At 49.0% G+C, this 17,368-nt stretch overlaps 1 protein-coding gene across 6 annotated transcripts in view; it reads right to left on the bottom strand.

The window, feature by feature from the left end:
• Tmco4 (transmembrane and coiled-coil domains 4) overlaps positions 1-17,368 on the bottom strand; it is a 100,961-nt gene that overhangs the window by 48,619 nt on the left and 34,974 nt on the right. For 4 of the 6 annotated variants that reach the window (XR_012450097.1, XM_074081160.1, XM_074081164.1 and 1 more), the window contains 7 exons: positions 16,571-16,703; positions 10,739-10,836; positions 10,342-10,485; positions 9,486-9,605; positions 5,458-5,622; positions 4,522-4,658; positions 1,685-1,769 (listed from right to left, as the gene is read on the bottom strand). Coding sequence is in view for 5 of the 6 variants with exons in the window: in XM_074081160.1 (XP_073937261.1) it covers positions 1,685-1,769; positions 4,522-4,658; positions 5,458-5,622; positions 9,486-9,605; positions 10,342-10,485; positions 10,739-10,836; positions 16,571-16,703 (882 nt within the window). In the remaining variant the exon portion in view is untranslated. The remainder of the gene's footprint in view (positions 1-1,684; positions 1,770-4,521; positions 4,659-5,457; positions 5,623-9,485; positions 9,606-10,341; positions 10,486-10,738; positions 10,837-16,570; positions 16,704-17,368) is intronic. The other 2 variants (XM_074081162.1, XM_074081161.1) reach the window with 2 other exon arrangements.

Raw genomic sequence — 17,368 nt, 5'->3', positions numbered from 1 at the left:
GGAGAGTTTGAGGCTGGGATTACAGCTACAACTTCCAGCCAAAGGGAGATCTGAAATGTGAGGAGACATTTTGAGAAATGGGGGTGGGGAGCAACAAGAGAGAGAACACTGGCTGGCTGCAAATGGCCCCGTGGAGCTGGAGCCCTGTGGGGGAGGTGGGGAGCAGGGCCTTGGAAGATGCTGGAAAGGAGACCATGAGTGAGGCCTCGTCTATCATGCTGAGAAGGTTGCACTTATCTAGAGAACAGCAGGGTGCTAGAGGCCCTGGGGTCTGCTGACTCGCTGTGTGTGCATGTGTGTGTGTGTGCATGTGTGTGTGCTAACGCACATAAGTGGGTTACAGGTTGCCCTGTGCCGACCCCCTCCAGCAACTCCACTCAGCCACTTCTTCATGCCACCGTTCAGAGACCTTGGCCTTCCCGAGTGTCCAACTAATTGGTTCCAACTCATTAGTCTGACATTGGATCAGAATCCCATAGCAACTCGTCAGCATCTCCTACCAGTCCACCTTAGGCCCTTTTCCTAGGCTGGGGAAATACCAGCTTCACCCTTTCCTGATGGACCTGAGGACCCTACCTTTGCCATGCCAGTGACCCCTGGATGAGCCCTGGTCTTCCCAGTACAGCATCATGGTTGTTGGGGGGGAAGGCTCCAGACCCAGGCTCCTGGGGTCAGGTCCTTACTCTGGCACTCAGTAGCCTCATGGCTAAACCTCAGCCTCAGTTTCTCATCTGTGAGGCAGGAAGAACAACCACATCCACCTCCTAGGACTGCTGCAGGGATGCCATGATTTATTATGCCCATGTGCTCACAGCATGGCTGATGCCAGGTGCATCTGCACCAGCTCGTGGATGCCTGGCACAGCTCTGTTCCCTTACCCGAAGTTATCTCCTTTGTCTTCCTGAGCACTCAGATATGCTGGGCACAATGTTGGGGCACCAGGGTGACAGTGGGGCCTGAGCCAGATCCTGCCTAGCTGGAGTTCACAGTCCACAGTGGAGGCTGGAAAGGGGACACAGCCTTTTAAAGCTCAAGACATGGCTGACAAGCTCCTCTAACTACGCAACACTCCCATGGTTCTTAGGGTAGAGTTCAGAGATAAACAAGTGCTCACCGAGTCACCTAGATCAGGCTGGCTACTTCCACATTCATTATTTCATTGTAATCCCCCCATGATCCTTTGAGGTAAAAGTACAAAATCCCTTCACCTGTAAATTCAGTGAAGAGACTGAGGCTCAGTGGCTGGTCCAAGGACTCACAGCAAAGCTGGGAGCCAAATCTAGGTCTGCCTAAAGTTCTTACCCATAAGCCAGGAAGATTTGTGAGTGAGAACGGTGACCAGGAAAGATGCTGGTAGCAAACTGGTATGGGAGCCATTCCCCCAAAGGCGTGTGCAGGTGCATCTCAGCGTTATGCCCTGCCACAGAGAGGCCACCTGCCTCCCTTCCTCTCCACTCTCGCCAGCTTCCAGCCTCACTTTGCAGAGGCAGCTGCCAGGCAACCTCACTTCCGCTGACCACAGCCAAATGGGGAGGGGTAATTAATTCAATTTGCACAGCAGGACAAATGAAGGCTTGGCTCACATTACAGATCTGAGGGTAGCATGTAAGTGATGTACACAGAGGATGACAATGGGGTGTGACACACTCCCAGAGGTATCTGTGGGACAATGAGCCTGACTTACCTTTCTCCTGAGACATCTCTTGCAGACAGAAGTAGATGACTCTGGCTCCCAGGCTGAAGCCAATCAAGGTAACAGGTCTCCGGCCCTGGGGGAAACAGGACACAGGTGTCTGGGGGGGATTCAGCCAGTTCTAGCATGATGTCGGCCCCAACAGGAAAGCCTTTGCACACTGCTCAGCACCGTTCTCCTTTAACGAATCACACATGTGCTCTTCCAGTCCCAAGCTCTGAGTCTTGGTTAGCAGCAGCAGGAGGGCACAGAGGCTGGAACGGGCCCTCTTGAGGCCAACTGGCCCTCTTGAGGTGACCCAGGCCTCCACCTGGGTCAATTCCTGTTCCTCTCAACCCATTATCAGCCAGTGTCTTTTCTTCCTTCGGAGGCAGGACCTGTCAGTTACAAGGGCTCCTTCTCTCGAACTCACCTGCCAGTGGCAAATGACTGCAGGGATGGGAGACCCCTGTGGAGAAGGGCAGGGTAGACAGAAGGCACTCCATGTGTCATGGGTAAAAAGGCAAAGAGTGACATGGGGGGACAGCTGTTCTGTTTCTAGATAGGAAGGTGGGATGCAAGTATTGGCTTTGACTGACGAGATGGTTAAGTCAGACAGAGAGGAGTAGAAAGGCAGGTTATCATGGAAAAGTGCCAAAGAAAAAGAAAGCTATCTGGGTGCCAGCTCCACAGAGAAGAGGAGGGAGTGGATGAGCTCAGAGGCCAGTCTGGCTTTACCAGTCCTTTTCTTTTCCTGGTTTTTGTTCCATTACCCATATCCCACCCTCCTCCACTCTGTCCATTCGTGGCAATAGACAATCCTCTGTTAAGTAGTATTTGAATTCTGCAGAGCTTTACGGCAAAACCTCCACCTCCCAGCATCTCTCCCCGCTCTGTCCTGGTGTACCAGATCACCTTAGTTTTCCTGGGCACACAGCTACTCAGACACACACTAAGTTTCCCTATGTCTTTTGTAGCTGAGGGTGTGCTGAGTTCTGGCTGAGTGACCAAAGACCAGGGGTAGCTGTGACTTCTAGTACACCCTTCATTTCTACCTTCCTACCTCGGAAAGTCTGAAATGTGCATGCAATGCTGGAAGATTCCTTTCGGATCAGAGAGAAGCCAGTGCTCAGGGGTCATCAGTCCAGGCTCCCAGCACTGTGAAGATCCCTGTGCCAGAGGCAGAATAAAGGCCCTGGAACCTTGAATGTTACCTTTGATGGAAGAGGGACTTTGCAGAAGTGAGCAAGTTAAAGATCTTGACATGGGGACGTTATCCTGAATTATCTGGGTGGGCCCGATGTAACCCCAGGGGTCCTTATAAGAGGGACACAGAAGGAGTCATTTAGACAGAGGGGAATGCAATGAGGAAGCTGAGGAGCAGAGAGGAAGCGGTTGGGGATGCTGCACACACTGCTGGCTTTGAGGCTGGAGGAGGGGCTACAGGCTGGAGGATGAGAGTGGCCTTTGGAAGCTGGGGAAGGTGAAGGAATGGATGCTCCCCTGGGGCCTTGGCAAGGAATGCAGCCCTGTGGAGACATATTGGACTTCTGCTCTCCAGGGCTGTGAGATAATAAATTTATGTGTAAGACAATAAGACTGTGGTAATTTGTTACAATACACACTATCTTGCCTTGGCAGCTGTGTGGGAGACAATAAACTTCCATTTTGTTTAGCCAACACCACTTTGGTCTTTGCCTTATAGCTAAACCTGCCAAAGGACTTTTTTTTTCTGGGGTGGGGGAGGGAAGAGGCAAAGATACAGAGGACTGGATGGAGTTACCAGTTTCCCAGGCATCTGGTGTCAGAAACTGCTCGTTGTCTTGCAATATCTGTCTTCCCTTTTGTTCATAGTAATTGAATCTCAGCTGACTGCATCACCTCTCAGAATAAAGATTGTATTTCCCGGCTTCGGAGGCAGCTAGGTACAATTGTGTAACTAGACTCCGGTCAAGGAGGTGTCAGCTGACAGGCAGTAAGGCCTTTGCTGTTTCTCCTCCAGCTCTTCCTTTCTCCTGCTACCGGGAGCTCAGGCGCTGTCACCTTGGGCCAGGAGGTCAGACCAAACACAGAAGAACAACAAGGGAGAAGGGACCTGGGCCTCTCCACGATGGCACACCGCTGAATTGCCTGATAGTCAGCCTAGGTCTTTTCAGGAAATAACTTCTGCCTTGTTTAAGACACTGTAATTTTGGGTTTTCCTCCTAGTCTCAGACCAAACAAACCCTAACAGACAGCCACCTCAAATGCTCTTCCTTAAATGATTGACTCAAGATTATTTTGAAGTTAATTTCAATTCCCTGGTAAGTACATCTTTACTGGGTTTGAGTTTGAAAAGTCTGATGTTTTCTATTCCTAACCATTGTCTAGAGTATTGAAAACACTGTAGATTTCCTCCCATGATAACTTTGTACTTCTAGGAGGAAAGTTTGGCCACCAGGGGCATAGGTCACATTCACTTTGTTGGCTTCAGTGCCAAGTGAGTCCCAGGTTTCCCTGGAAACACTGCCCCAATGAGCCCAACCATTGCTGCTAAACTCTCTTAATTAAAATCCAATCCACAGAAGCTACTTGCATCCTGCTCAAGTTCCCCAACCCTGTTTGTGGCTACAGAGATCCCGAATTCAGTCCTAACCTAGTCACCTGTTGGAGATGCATGCTCTAGAATTCTTACTTATTCATCGTAGGGTACTTTCATGTCTTGAACTGGAGGGTCAGCAGGGGTCACCTTCTCCTGAAGCTAGTGGGCTATGTATGAGTGGACTTTCTTAGAGCTAGGGCTCACCTCTGTGCAGAAGGCAGCCCCTTGCTGTCCCTCCCATCCCCCCCCCAACAACTATTTCCAGTACCTGCTGCCTGGAGAGCAGGATGTGTGCCAGGTGCTTGCCCACCTCTGCTGACCGATGGAGACACACCCCCCAGGGGTTGTCAATGATGTTGGCCACACTGAGGAGGGAAGCTGGCCAGGTCAGGGCTGCCACAATGCCTGTGGAGGTAGACAGGAGATCAGTGAGGATGGGGAAGTTTTGCTAGGGAAGTGACTGACTAATGGATGGTCAAGTAAAACATGCAGAGTCTCTCACTTGGAAGTGTAAGTTTTCCAAGTGTTGCCAAACTCCAAATAGCAAAGGAGACACTTAAAATGTTAGCATTTCAGTACACGGTTAAAGCTCTTTTTCCCGAGCTGGCCCCAATCTGTTACCCCATCCTTAATCTTCACATTTTGCTTCTTAGCCCTTCAGGTCCCCTCCCCCCATTACCACCCTGCCCATCTGTCAGGTTCAGCCATATGACTTGCTTTGGCCGAAGAGATGTTAGTAGTTAGTAGATGTGAGGCTTGAACTGGACTTGGCTATTGGGCTGCCTCTCTTGCACTGCTCCCATTGATATGGGCTAGCCTGCCGATGTCAGGCAGAGAGATACACAGAGCAGAGCTGAGTTGCTCTAGCTGCCCCAGGCAAGGCTACCCTAGACTAGTAGGCAGTCAGCTGACCCACAAATCCATGACCAGGTCCAGCAGACATCACCCAACTCCAGCCTCACCACTCCTGAGCTATTAGAATGCGTGATTGTTATCTTAGGGCACAAGTTTGAGGGTAGCTTGTTATGTGACAGTAGTTAACAGATACGTTATGTGATTGGCAGTTGACCTGTCTCCTGTCACAAAAACCATGACCTTCTCACAGACAGGAATGTAGCCTTCGCCTCCAACACAGTGCCGGGCTCCCTGGGGGCTGCAGGTGTACAAGGTTAGGGTACCACTGTGTTCTAGGAAGCTGGCTTACCGGACAGTACGGTGTACTTGAGGGCCTCCTGGGCCACCATGTTGGCGAGGCCACTGAGGATGGTCTCCAGGGCATTGCCGAGCTCCATCAAGTACTTAGCCTCCCAGGCCAGGCAGTACTGCTCACGGCTGTGGGCCAGGGCGGCCCAGGGGGCACTGAAGGTGCCTGCGGAGAACACAGGTAGGTGGCATCTCTCCTGCCTGTGGCAAAGGATACTCCACCCACTGAACCAGACAGGCAGTGATAGCCTCAGCCAGCAGGACAGATAGAGCACCGTGTGCCCTGCAAGTCATCTCAGGGATGGGTTCCAATCCTAACTTCTGCTCTCATTAGTAGCAAGGTGACCTTGGAAACAACACTATCTAACTTTGACCTTCTCTTGGCTTATCTGCAAAATGGGGGGATTACTATCTAGCTCCCTTCCCAGGGTAGTGGTAAGGTGAATTGTTTAAGCAACTCTATGTGTAAAATATTACTTTCCTCACCCTGAAGGAATTAGACCCTAAGCTGCTAACATATGATGGGACCAGCTGTGTGGCTCTGTGAGTCACAGCTACCTTGAGTCAACATACAGATTGTGGGAGCTAGAAATTGTGGGAGCTAGAGTTATCTGAGCCCAGTTCTGCGGGGCCAGGCAATTGTTCTGGGCCTCAATTTCCTCACCTAGGAAGTAGAAAGGGGAGGAGGAAGAGACAGTAGCCCCACAGCAGCCAAGGTGAAGTAGTAAAGTGTAAGCATGACCTCCTGTCTCTCTCCTTTCCTCTTTTCCTTCTTGCCACCTCTGCCTTCAGGACAGCAGCACAGAGGAACACCTGAGCCACCCCCCTGTGACCCAAGGGAACTTTTCAGATCACATGTCTTCTCCCACCCCTTTGATAGCTAAGGGTCTCACACCAGCCCTCCTAGCTCTCTCTCATTGGTCTTCCTGGTTCTAGTTTGATCCCCCTTCAACAGGGAAGACTTCCTGGCCCCTCTAACAGATCTAAGGCACCAGAATGTTCCTGCCATGTCTGTTCACAGTCTGTAAGTAATTACACATCCCGAGTTTGATGTATGTCTCTCTTACAGTTCATTTGTTCAAGCGCCATGTCCCCAAAACCCAAAACAGAACGCACAGTAAGCACCAGGATGAAGAAGGGAGAGTGGAGCCAGATGTCCAGAGCCTTTTGAGCATCTCTGTTCCACCTGTCTGCCCGTCCCGAAGGCTTCGCCCTTATTTGCAGGGAGCTACCTCAGCAAAGACGACCCTGTAGCTGCCCTCTCCCACTCTGCAGGGACCCTGTCTCAGCCCTGTAACAACTCTGGGATTGATGTTTCTAATTAAGGAGAAGGTGACAGCAAGCCCTGAGAGAGGCGGTGCGTGCAGACAGGGGAAGCATGGCTTTGATGTGCCATCTGGACAGGGGTCCAGACCCTGGCCCCAGTGTGGCAGCTTCATAACTGTATGAGTCACAGCAAGTCATAACACCTTCTGAACCTTGCTTTTTCATCTACAAGAATGGAATCAGAGCATCTGACTCACACAGATGTTCACAGCGATTGCAGCAGAGGCTGCACAGAAAGTGTTAATATAAACTGTACAGTGCTGTGCTTCTGTTCTGGACCAGCCCATGGCCAAGAGCCCATGGCTAGGGAGCTGGGCAGAACAGGGTGAATCCTGCCCCTGACCAGCTGAGTGATGTTAACAGCTCTTGTAGGCTTTGGTTTCCTTATCCATGAAATGGGTGCGAATGATGCTCACCTCCTGGGCTGGCACAAGTAGCTAAGGGAGCTGATGCATGCAAAGTGCTTGGCTCCTGGCGAGTGGTCGGCTACAAAGCAATTATTGCCATCTACAGACCCATTAGTGTTATTTTACACCAATTATTCCCATCACACTCACATGCACACACACATACACACACACACACACACACACACACACACACACAGAGTCTTTTTTTTGGTGGGACTGGAGTTTGAACTCAAGACTTCATACTTGTAAAGCAGCTGCTCTACCACTTGAGCCACATCTCCAGTTAATTTTGATCTGGTTATTTTGGAGGGGGGGGTGGGGTATCTCATGAACTATTTGCCCAGGCTGGCCTCGAACTATGAGACTCCCAAGTAGCAAGACTTACAGGTGAGAGCCACTGGCTCACAAGCAGTCTTGATGACAATAAGGCCTCAAGGAGAGAGAAATGGGAGTTTTTTTCCTCCTTCTTGAACTTCCTTTAGCTTGGTTATCTTTCCTTTAACCACCCCTCTGTCTGTGCCCCACATGTACTAGAATGAGGAAGAGAATGAAGAAGGTGAACTGGTGGAGTGGCACAAGTGTAAAGCACCTGCCTAGCAAGTGTGAGGCCCTGAGTTCAAATCCCACTACCGCTAAAAAGAAAAAAAGTGAAAGAGAAAGAACAGTGAAGGTGATTTCCCCCTCCCCCACAACCAAACTTGACTTTTGATAAGAACAGGTAAAATGAAGCCAAGGGATGCTGGCTACAATTGCAAAATCCTTATCCTTTACTTGGATCCTTTTTGTGTTCCTTCCTTCCTGCAGGATGGTAGAGTGAATACAGGTGAACAGAAACCCAGATCTGCAGGTCAGGAGACTTGGGTTTTAGTCCTACACCTGCTGTGTGACCCCTCTTCCAACAGATCAGGATAAGCCCCCACCTCATGGGATGGATGTAAGGGTCACAGAGATGCATGTTCTATGGTGCAGGTGGAATGCCTGACTCAGGGTAGGTATGAACCAGGTGCTCAGTTAATTAAGTGTGACAGGCCTGGAGGTCACACACAAGGAAGATCAATGCTTGGCAACTCCTCTAGATGCTCACTCACTTGCTTTCTGGTGAGTTGTTTGGAAAGCTGGGCACCCTGCCTTGGATATCAGAGGCTTGGGAACCCAGGGGCTCTCAGCTGGCCTGCCTGGTTGCCTGTATTGGGAGATGCAGGATTCCCTGGCCTGCCTGCCCTTCCTCTGGTTGATGACTGTTTGCTGAGCCTCATGCAGGGACCTGCAGAGGGGAGCCAGGCAGCAAGTGGTCCACCCTGGTTGGAACCCCTGAAGCATGCACGTTCAGATCAGAGCAGAGGAACTAACAAAAGCCAGCTAGAAACTATTTGCAACCACATGCTGTCGGGTGTAATTTAAACTTTGTAGCAACCCTAAGTGGCAGGAATCACGTGACAGATGAAGTCACTGAGGTATGGGGAAGTTAACTAGCTTGAAGTCACATGGCCAAGATGTACTGATCTTTCACTCATGAGCTTAAAGCCTTTTGTTTTTTTCCACTTGCTCTTGAGGACAAATGTAAACTCCTTGCCACAGCTCACATGCTCCTGCGTGGTGTGGCACTGCCCACATTCCTGCCTTCTGGTCCCCGATGCTCCTTTTGTTTTGTTTGCTTTTTCCATTTGTACCACTGGACCTTTGCACATGCTGCCCCTTCACTTGGTATATGCTTTTTGCTTCCTTATCCAGCTAACTACCAGCTAGACCTTAGCACAAATATCAGTTCCTCCAGGAACCTTCCCCATGAACATCTCACGTTTCCCATGTTAATTACTTGGTCTGTCTTCTGTCTTGTGTGTTCCATGGGGGCAGAGGCCACGGCTGTGCTGCCCACCACTGAATTCCTAGGACCTCCCTTGCTGTGTGGCACATGGTGAATACTTTAAAAATACTGCAGAATGGCTGAATGATGGTGGCTGGATGGGTGATAGATCAGTGGGTAGGTGGATACTCCATAAATTCTACTGGATGGATGGGTGGGTGGGTGGATGGATGGAAAGGTGGATGAATAGGTGAATGGATGGATGGGTGAGCGAATAGATGGATGTGTGAATGGGTGGATAGGTAGATGGGTAGGCAAGAGGATGTGGGATGAAGTCACCTCACCTCTCCTCTCCTCTGCAAAATAGGGTTCCCATGACTCCTCACCCAGAGACATACACAGGCAAGAACCTAGCCCAGGATTTGGCTGGCAGCAGCCCACTCCATAGTGCCCACCCCCTCCAAATCCTTCTCTGCCTCTGGTCCTCACGGTATTTGCCAGATGCGAGCCATCCCGTGATGGCGATGGAGATGTGCAGCTGCCTGCCCTCCGTCAGAGGCAGGAATGTGAACTCCTCGATGGCCCCAACACGCTTCTTCATCTTGTATCCTACAGACCCAGACATGAGAACAAGAGTGGAGGTGACTGGGACCCCCAGGGTCGGCATGGTAGGTGTCTGTGCTCACATACTCTCACAGCAAGCACCGACTGGACAGATGCACTTGTTTGTGACTCCTTGAAGGCAGGTGCCAGTATTGTCTCTGATTACAGACAGCCCCTGAGTGGCAGACTGGGGTCTGAACACGAGGTCTTAACCATGCCCCATGGTCATTAAGATACTCGGTTGGTATCTTTTTTCCTGCCCATGCTTCAGGCTGTGACCCATTGCTCATAGTAAGAGGGGAATCAAACTGGTCAGGACTCTCAGCAGGGGAGTGGTACACCACGTGGGGAGTTGCCACACAGCAACACGTACGTGTGTGACTGGGGGTCATGGATGGGTGACTCTGGTAAGTGAATGGCAGCCACCTTCTCTGTAGACACGAGGAAACTCCGTACCTCCCAGGGGGTCTGCCTGCATTTACTGGGTGGCGGAAGCAGGCTTAATTGAAAGGAAGTTGCATGGGGGGAAAGCCCGGTTTTCAAACTCAGCCCTTAAGCTGGCCCAGCTGGGTACTGGCCCAGTGGCCTCTGTGAGGACTGCTGCAAGCTGAGCCCAATGGGGACCCTCAACTCCTCTGCTTCCCAAGGAGCCCTCTCTGGGGAGAACCTGGGTGCCTGCCCTTTAGGTCAGTCCACTGTGGATGAAGACCCTCTCCCAAACTCCTATTGCTCTTGGCCTTACCTGTCAGGCCAGCTCCAGCTGCCCCAAACAGCGAGGTCATGACAGCTATGCCGGCCGCTGAGCCCAGTGCAGCTGCCCCGGCGCTCCCAATAATTGTCGCAGCTCCCGCAGCAACAAGAGGGGCGGCCAGGCCCCCGGTCAAACCTGGGGGGAGAGCAGCCCACGGCGGGTGAAGGTGGCAGTTAGTATATGGCTCAATGAGTTCTGGGCCCACTGGCTGCTTTCCGTGGAAGTTTCCATCAAGGCAGAAGGGGCACAGCTACTACTGATCAAGCCCCTGCCATGTGCCGGCCCCTCCCAGCTGATCCCCTATGCTCTCCATGGTCACTCTGAGCTTAGTGTACCTCTTGCTCAACACGGGCCCCACCCAGGTGCCATCACCCCCAGCCAGCCTCACCAATCACTGTTCCGCCACCGACAGTCGCCAGGCCTATCAGGAGATGACGCTTCCATTTCCTCTTCTTTTCTTTCTTCTTCCGGGATGCTTCAGCCATTCTGGGAGAGAAGAGGTTGGTCTTTAGGGCCAACCATGGCCGGATCCCTGAAGACCTCCCACCTCACCAACCCCTAACCTGAACTCAATGGTGGATAGATAGGTACTCTGTCATGCAAAGGAAGTTACCATTTTCATCCTGGGCCCATGGAGGTTTTTCTTTTTCTTTTGGCAGTGCTAGGGTTTGAACTCAGGGCCTACCCCTTGAGGCACTCCACCAGCCCTGTTTTGTTTTTGAGATAGGATCTCATGAACTATTTGCCTGGGCTGGCTTTGAACCGAGATCCTCCTGATCTCTGCCTCCTGAGTAGCTAGGATTATAGGTGGGAGCTACTGGCACCTGACTCATGGAGGATTTTAAGGAGCTGAAACCACTCTAAATCCCAGCTGGGGAATCTCAGTGCATAGGTCATACTACTTACCCAACAGATCCATCCTAACAGGGTTGCAATTTGAATAATGAAAAAAACAATAATAATAGCAAGAGAAGCACAAAAAGTATCTTTCAACAGTGGACCCAGAACTAGTACAAAATAAGAGTCCCACACTCCACAGCCTCCCTCCCTCCCTCCTCCTGCCAAGGGATCCCACCTTTGGGGCATTTAGAAATCAATTTCCTTCAGAAAAATCGCTCTGAAGATGGGTTAGAGAAATGTGGAGACCTTGGCCTTGGAGAGCAGGCTGGAATGTAAATGTTACAAAATCTAGTGAAAGGAATGAGCTAGGGCCAGCGCCAGCTCTCAGGCATCATGGCACTCATTTTCTCGATGGACCATCAGCCACCTTCAGGCGATTGGAAGCCAGAGGAGAGGCGGAGGGTGGTGCATGGTGGTCATTATGAGGGAAATCTGAATTAAAGATGGAGTTCAGACAACTCCATGTGGAATGATAACAAATAACGGTGATAATAAGTGATGGAAATGGTTAATATTTAGTGAGGGCTTCCTTTGCACTTCATACTTTATTTTACCATAGGAAGCAGTTTTATTGTGGTCCCCACATTACAGATGCGTAAGAGATGACAGTGGCTGCTTCCCGAGGGGCCATGGGAGTCTGTGAACCATCTAGCACAAGGGCGGCACAGGCCTCTGGGATCACACCACATCACCCCGAGCTTCAGTCTCCTTTTCTGTAAAATGGGGACAATGATGTCTACCTCGTAAGGCTGTATGAAATTCATTCTTGCGTCGTCTATTCAGTCAATAAACGTACTTTGAATGGACCATGTATCTGTGGGCAGAACAACTTAGGTGCTCACCAGTCATTTCCCATGAATGGGACCAAGAAGTGGATTTGTATTGGGCATTCCTGGAGCTGGCAGGCCTTTTGGCTCCCTGCCACCTCAACACACCTATGCAGCCCTGGGTGTAAAGCACCTCAGTGCTCAGTTGCTTTGCTACCCCGGCAGAAGTCAATGATGAAAACCTGTGCACACCATGGGTGCTGGACTGCAGGAGCAGCGGGGAGTGAGGGGATGAGGATGATGACCAAGAGTGAGGGGTCTTGTGTGAGGACCTAAACCTCAAAAGCTATGTGTGTCGGGGGAGAGGGCAGGGGGGGGGGCGTTGTTTCTGCTGCATCACTGAACGTCAGGTATTTAGTCATCCCCCTCCCATATTCCTCCCTCAGGGTTGGTGGGGGATTGGTTCTGTGACCCCCTGAGGGTACCAAAATCTACAGGTGCTCAATTGCTTATATAAAATAGTGTAGTGTTTACTTATAACCTATAGATATCCTCCTGCATACTTGAAAGATATTTAAATTATGCATCATACCTAATACAATGTACATACTATGTAAATAGCATTGTTTTACTCTATTGTTTGGGGAATAATGTCAAGGCAAAAAAGGCTGAACACATTCAGTATAGACTAATTTTCTTTCTTTCTTTTTTTTTTGAGACTTTGAGACAGGATCTCAGGCTGGCTTCAAGCTTGAGATCTTCCTGCCTCTGTCTCCTGAAGGCTGGTATTACAGGCATGCCAGGCCTGGCCAAAGTTTTCTAAATAAGTATTTTCTACCCTAGGTTTGTTGATCCGAAGATGCAGAAATGGTACATCCCTGTTCTGTCATCTGACAACTAAGGGCCAGCTTTAACCAATGACACACAGGTGAAAGTGATGGGTGTCAGTGTCATTTCTGGCAGAATCTTTAAGCGCCAGTGCTGGGGCCTGATATGTCTCCCTTCACTGTGACCCAATACCAGCATTATTCCAGACAGGGGTCACCATGTCAACCTGGAACCCAGAACCAAGACAATATGGACAAAAGCCACAGCGGATCTGCAATGGAGATAGCATGAATAGGAAATAAACCTTTGACGTTGCAAGCTGCTGAGATTCCTGGTCATTTGTTATCTGTTCTGGCGGATACAGCCCACTCACTGTGACCACACAGATTACGTGTCATGCCTGAGTTTCTTCATCCGACAGATGGGGATAATGGCCTTTGGCTCTAAGGGGAGCTGTGAGGACTCCGTGAGCTGACTCATACACAGTGACTGGCAAACTTGAATGTGTTTGTTGCTATATCTTCTCATTACCACAATAATTGCCGTCTAAACAGAGGTTGCCATACACTTTGACCCTCAATTAATGATCATTCAGTTCAAACAGGGAGGTTGGGAATTATTGGATTTCAGTGGGGTCCAAGGCCTGAGGAAAAAAAATCCATCTGCTGACAACACGTGACAGGGACACGAAATGGGAGGAACGGTGTGGGTCTGTGAGTCACCGGCACCAAGATTCAACAAACACTGACTGGAAAGTAGCTGGAAACCAGGGACCCCCAAACCTGGTGCTGCTGGGTCACCCAGCTCCAGCTCACATCCCCCCTAACCCCACCAGCTTGCTCTGGGAATCTCACATAGAATCCAACTATTCCAAAATTGATTGGAGGTGACCTTCCTGCAGTGGTATGTTCCCAACTCAGGGAACACAAGGGCACAGAATGGCAATGTTGGTGACATAAAAATATGTAGACAGAATACAGGTAATCACCCTCCAAATAGAAACTTCTAGAACAACAGAACAAATGTGAAATGTCAGAAAATTTTCATGATGGTTACTACCAATTGTAGACTGTTCCTACAGTGATGTCTGCATATGTATGATACCAGTCAGTCATCACTTTTGGCTGAGTTTGATGGAGAGGAAGATCCTGACTAGAACAGAGTAAAATAACCAAAATGTAAATATGGTTTTTGAAGGCAGTGCAATTTAAACGCACGAATGCTAGTAGAGCAAATCAGTTACAAAGATTAGATGGCTGACATGCTCTAATCTCTAGTCTTCTGTTTTGTATTGTTATCTGAATACTTACTAATACTTTTTGATCAGAAAAAAGTTATCTTTCCTATTGTTGTTTTGCTAAACTTCCATCTCTCCTGACAGTCGGCTGAATTGATAATCTATTTCCCTATTTTTTATTTAAGTATTTGTGCAATCCTAATCATTGGTTTCTGTGTAGAATGAATAGTTTCCCGGTAGTCATCAGTTATCACAGTGTTTCACTCCTGCAACAACTTCAATGGACTTACTGAACTTCAACATCCAGTGCACAAGAAGAGAAGTTTGTTCTGAGTCACATCTAGAATGCTTCCTTTTCCTTGGAAGTGAAAAATCAGACTTTTAAATCTAAATGACAGCTTTGTCCCTGCTATGGACTTTGCTCTGTGCTTAGACACGATGGCAGCCCATCACTCATGTTCTAGAATGCCATTGGCCAGTCACTCATGTTCTAGAATGCCAGGCAAGAACTTGAGTTGGTGGTTCATGTCAGCCACGGATGGAGGCCAAGGTCATACTGTGACCTTGGGTCAGACCCCAAGCTGCCATCAAAGTCACCCTGGCACTGACAGTGCCACAGATCAGACAGCTAATGTTCACTGGGCCTTTTGATGAAAGGTAATTAATTTAATCCTCCCAACAACCCTCTGATAGAGAAACTACCATTGCTCCCATGTTAGAGACGAAGAAACTGAGGCACAGAGAGGTGAGGTCACTCAATAAGCAAGGGAAACTTGGATGTCCTCAGGTTTCAGAAGGGGACCAAGAACAGCAGGATGTGTGATCATATCTAAACCCCAGCGCGTCACATAAGCTCACCTCACAGAAACACAACAGAAAGATTAAAAAGAGTTAAAAGAAATCTACATAGAATCTGATTCCCTAATTGAAAAACTGGTGCTGGTACCCAGAGAAGGCAAGCTACTTTCCCAAGGCCACACAGAAAATTAGTAGCAGAATCAGATTGAGAACCAGGTCTCTAAGCTGAATCGTTGCTAGGCTTCCCCTGGATCTCAGATACTTCTGGAGACCACAGTGAGAATCTGAGAGGTCTCTGCACATTTCTGGGGAAAGCATCCTATGTAATAATCACAATGATAATAGTTCTGTTAACAAGTAGCAAGTTATGATCTTTGTGGACTGATTACTCGTCCCAGGCCCACCTGAAACACTTTGCATGCATAACTGCACTGAACTCATTTCAGCCCAACAAGAATCCTATGAGAAGGGTCCTATTATCATTCCCATTTTGTAGGAGAAGAAACTGAGGCACAGAGAAGTTAAATACTTGCCCAGGATCACACTGACGGTAAAGTACAGGAGTTGAGCTGTGTTAGAACTTCTGATATTATCAGAACTTATTTATATTATCAGGACAAATCTTCCTGGTAAGATAAGATTTCCAAACAATAACGGACAGGCTCCTTAATCTTAATGCCTATAAGACCCTACAAATTTCCAACCTATCCAAAGAACCTGGTCAGCCATTGCAAATATGGTAATTTGCCTAGGCCAAGGTGTTTCCTCACTGACACCTTTCTGGAGTCAAAGCAAGAATGTTCTTAGGTTATTTTGTTTCCTTCTTTCTCAAGGTAACAATACTCCTTCCCTTTGCCCTATAAACTCTGGCGGAAGGGTGGCTCTGGCTCTGAACTTGGCTTCAGGATCAAATCTCCAGCTGGGTTGAACTGGAGCAACCAGGTTGTTCAAAGAAAGTCATCGTAGATGAGCAAAACTCAGGGCCGGGCAGACATCCCTGGTGCCAGCAGCCCACAATTAGGCTGCGACTGGGATTGATTTATTGCACTGGGATTAGATTCTAGGTAAGGTGTTCTCCAAACAGCTGTGCTCTGGCCAAGTCACTGAGCTAATTTCCCTGTACACATTCTTAACCATGCATAATCGCATGCAGCAGGGGTGGGGGGACTTGCATTCACCCAGCACTTGCCATGTGCCGGCCTTGGGCCAAGCATTTTACAATGTGTTCCTATTCCTGTCTTCCAATGACTCTGGGAGGACGCTATCCTTACTCCCATTTTATAGATAGGAATACTGAAGCTTAGAGAAAGGAGGCCACCTGCCCGAAGTCAAATAGCAGTTGGGTGTTGGAAGTAGGATTTGAACCCAGCTCACTTGGGTCCAAAGACAAGGCTTCCTAAGAGCCTGAGGTAGAGTAGGGTGTCAGGGCCATTGGATATTAAAGTCACTGATTCACCACCCTTAGTAATTGGCCATTTGAGTCTCTCTGCTTGCAAACGAGGACTGAAGCCCAGAGAAGACAAATGTCTTGCTAAGATCACACAGTGAGTCAGGGACAGTTGCAACTCTCTGTCCAGCACTCCTTCCACCTCACTGTGCCATCTCTCGATGGGGAGGGGACTCTGTGATCTGCAAAGTCCCCTTAAGTGGACATCTGCGGCTCTTGCCAAAGGCTTTAGGGCTCTCTTACTCAGATTCCTCCTCCTTGGTTTCCTTTAGGCTCTCAAGGAATGTCTCTTCAAGGATATCCAGGTCCTCCGAGGGCACGTGGAGCAGAGAAGTCACATGGCAAATGAGGACTCTGGCCCTGGCATCATAGTGCCCTCAAAAGAGAGAACACAAAGAATTACTTTAGGTTTTAAGCACAGACATGTTAATAGCAGTGCAATTAACAAAAGCTCAAACCCTATAACAATCCTATGAGAGCCAGACATGCCTGGCTCCATCTGCCTCCTTTCCTCAACAGTGCCCCCTAGCACCAGACTGCTTTGTCCCCAAGTGCCTGTAAGTCTCCAAGTGGACAGTCTTGGTTTTAATTGACCCTGTGATTTTCTAAAGGGCTTTGGCCCACTGTACCCTTTGATACTGAGAAAATAAGTACACATCACTTATGGCAGTACTGCATGCAAGCTAAGCTATCTAACTTTCCTATGGATGCTGTAATGAATTACCAGAGGCTTGAGATAACACAAATTTCTTCTTTTATAGCTCTGCGGCCAGAGAGCCTAGGATTAAGGTGTTAGTAAGGCTGCATTCCTCTAGGGGACACTAGGAGAGATCCTGGACTTTCCCAGCTTCTTCTGCTCTTGGCCACATGGCTCCAACCTCTGCTTCTGCCACCATGCCTCCTTCTTTGACACTTCTTCCTCCTATTCACAAAAAGATCTTTGTATTTCTACTGGGTCACCTGGATACCCTAGGATAATGTCACCACTTCAGGATGTTTAATTCAGTCACAGTTACAAAGTCTACAAAGTCCTTTTGCTGT

This window comes from Castor canadensis, chromosome 7, assembly GCF_047511655.1.
Source record: "Castor canadensis chromosome 7, mCasCan1.hap1v2, whole genome shotgun sequence".
Taxonomy (NCBI): domain Eukaryota; kingdom Metazoa; phylum Chordata; class Mammalia; order Rodentia; family Castoridae; genus Castor; species Castor canadensis.
Note: the sequence above shows the minus strand (reverse complement) of the source record. Positions and strands in the feature narration are given on the sequence as shown.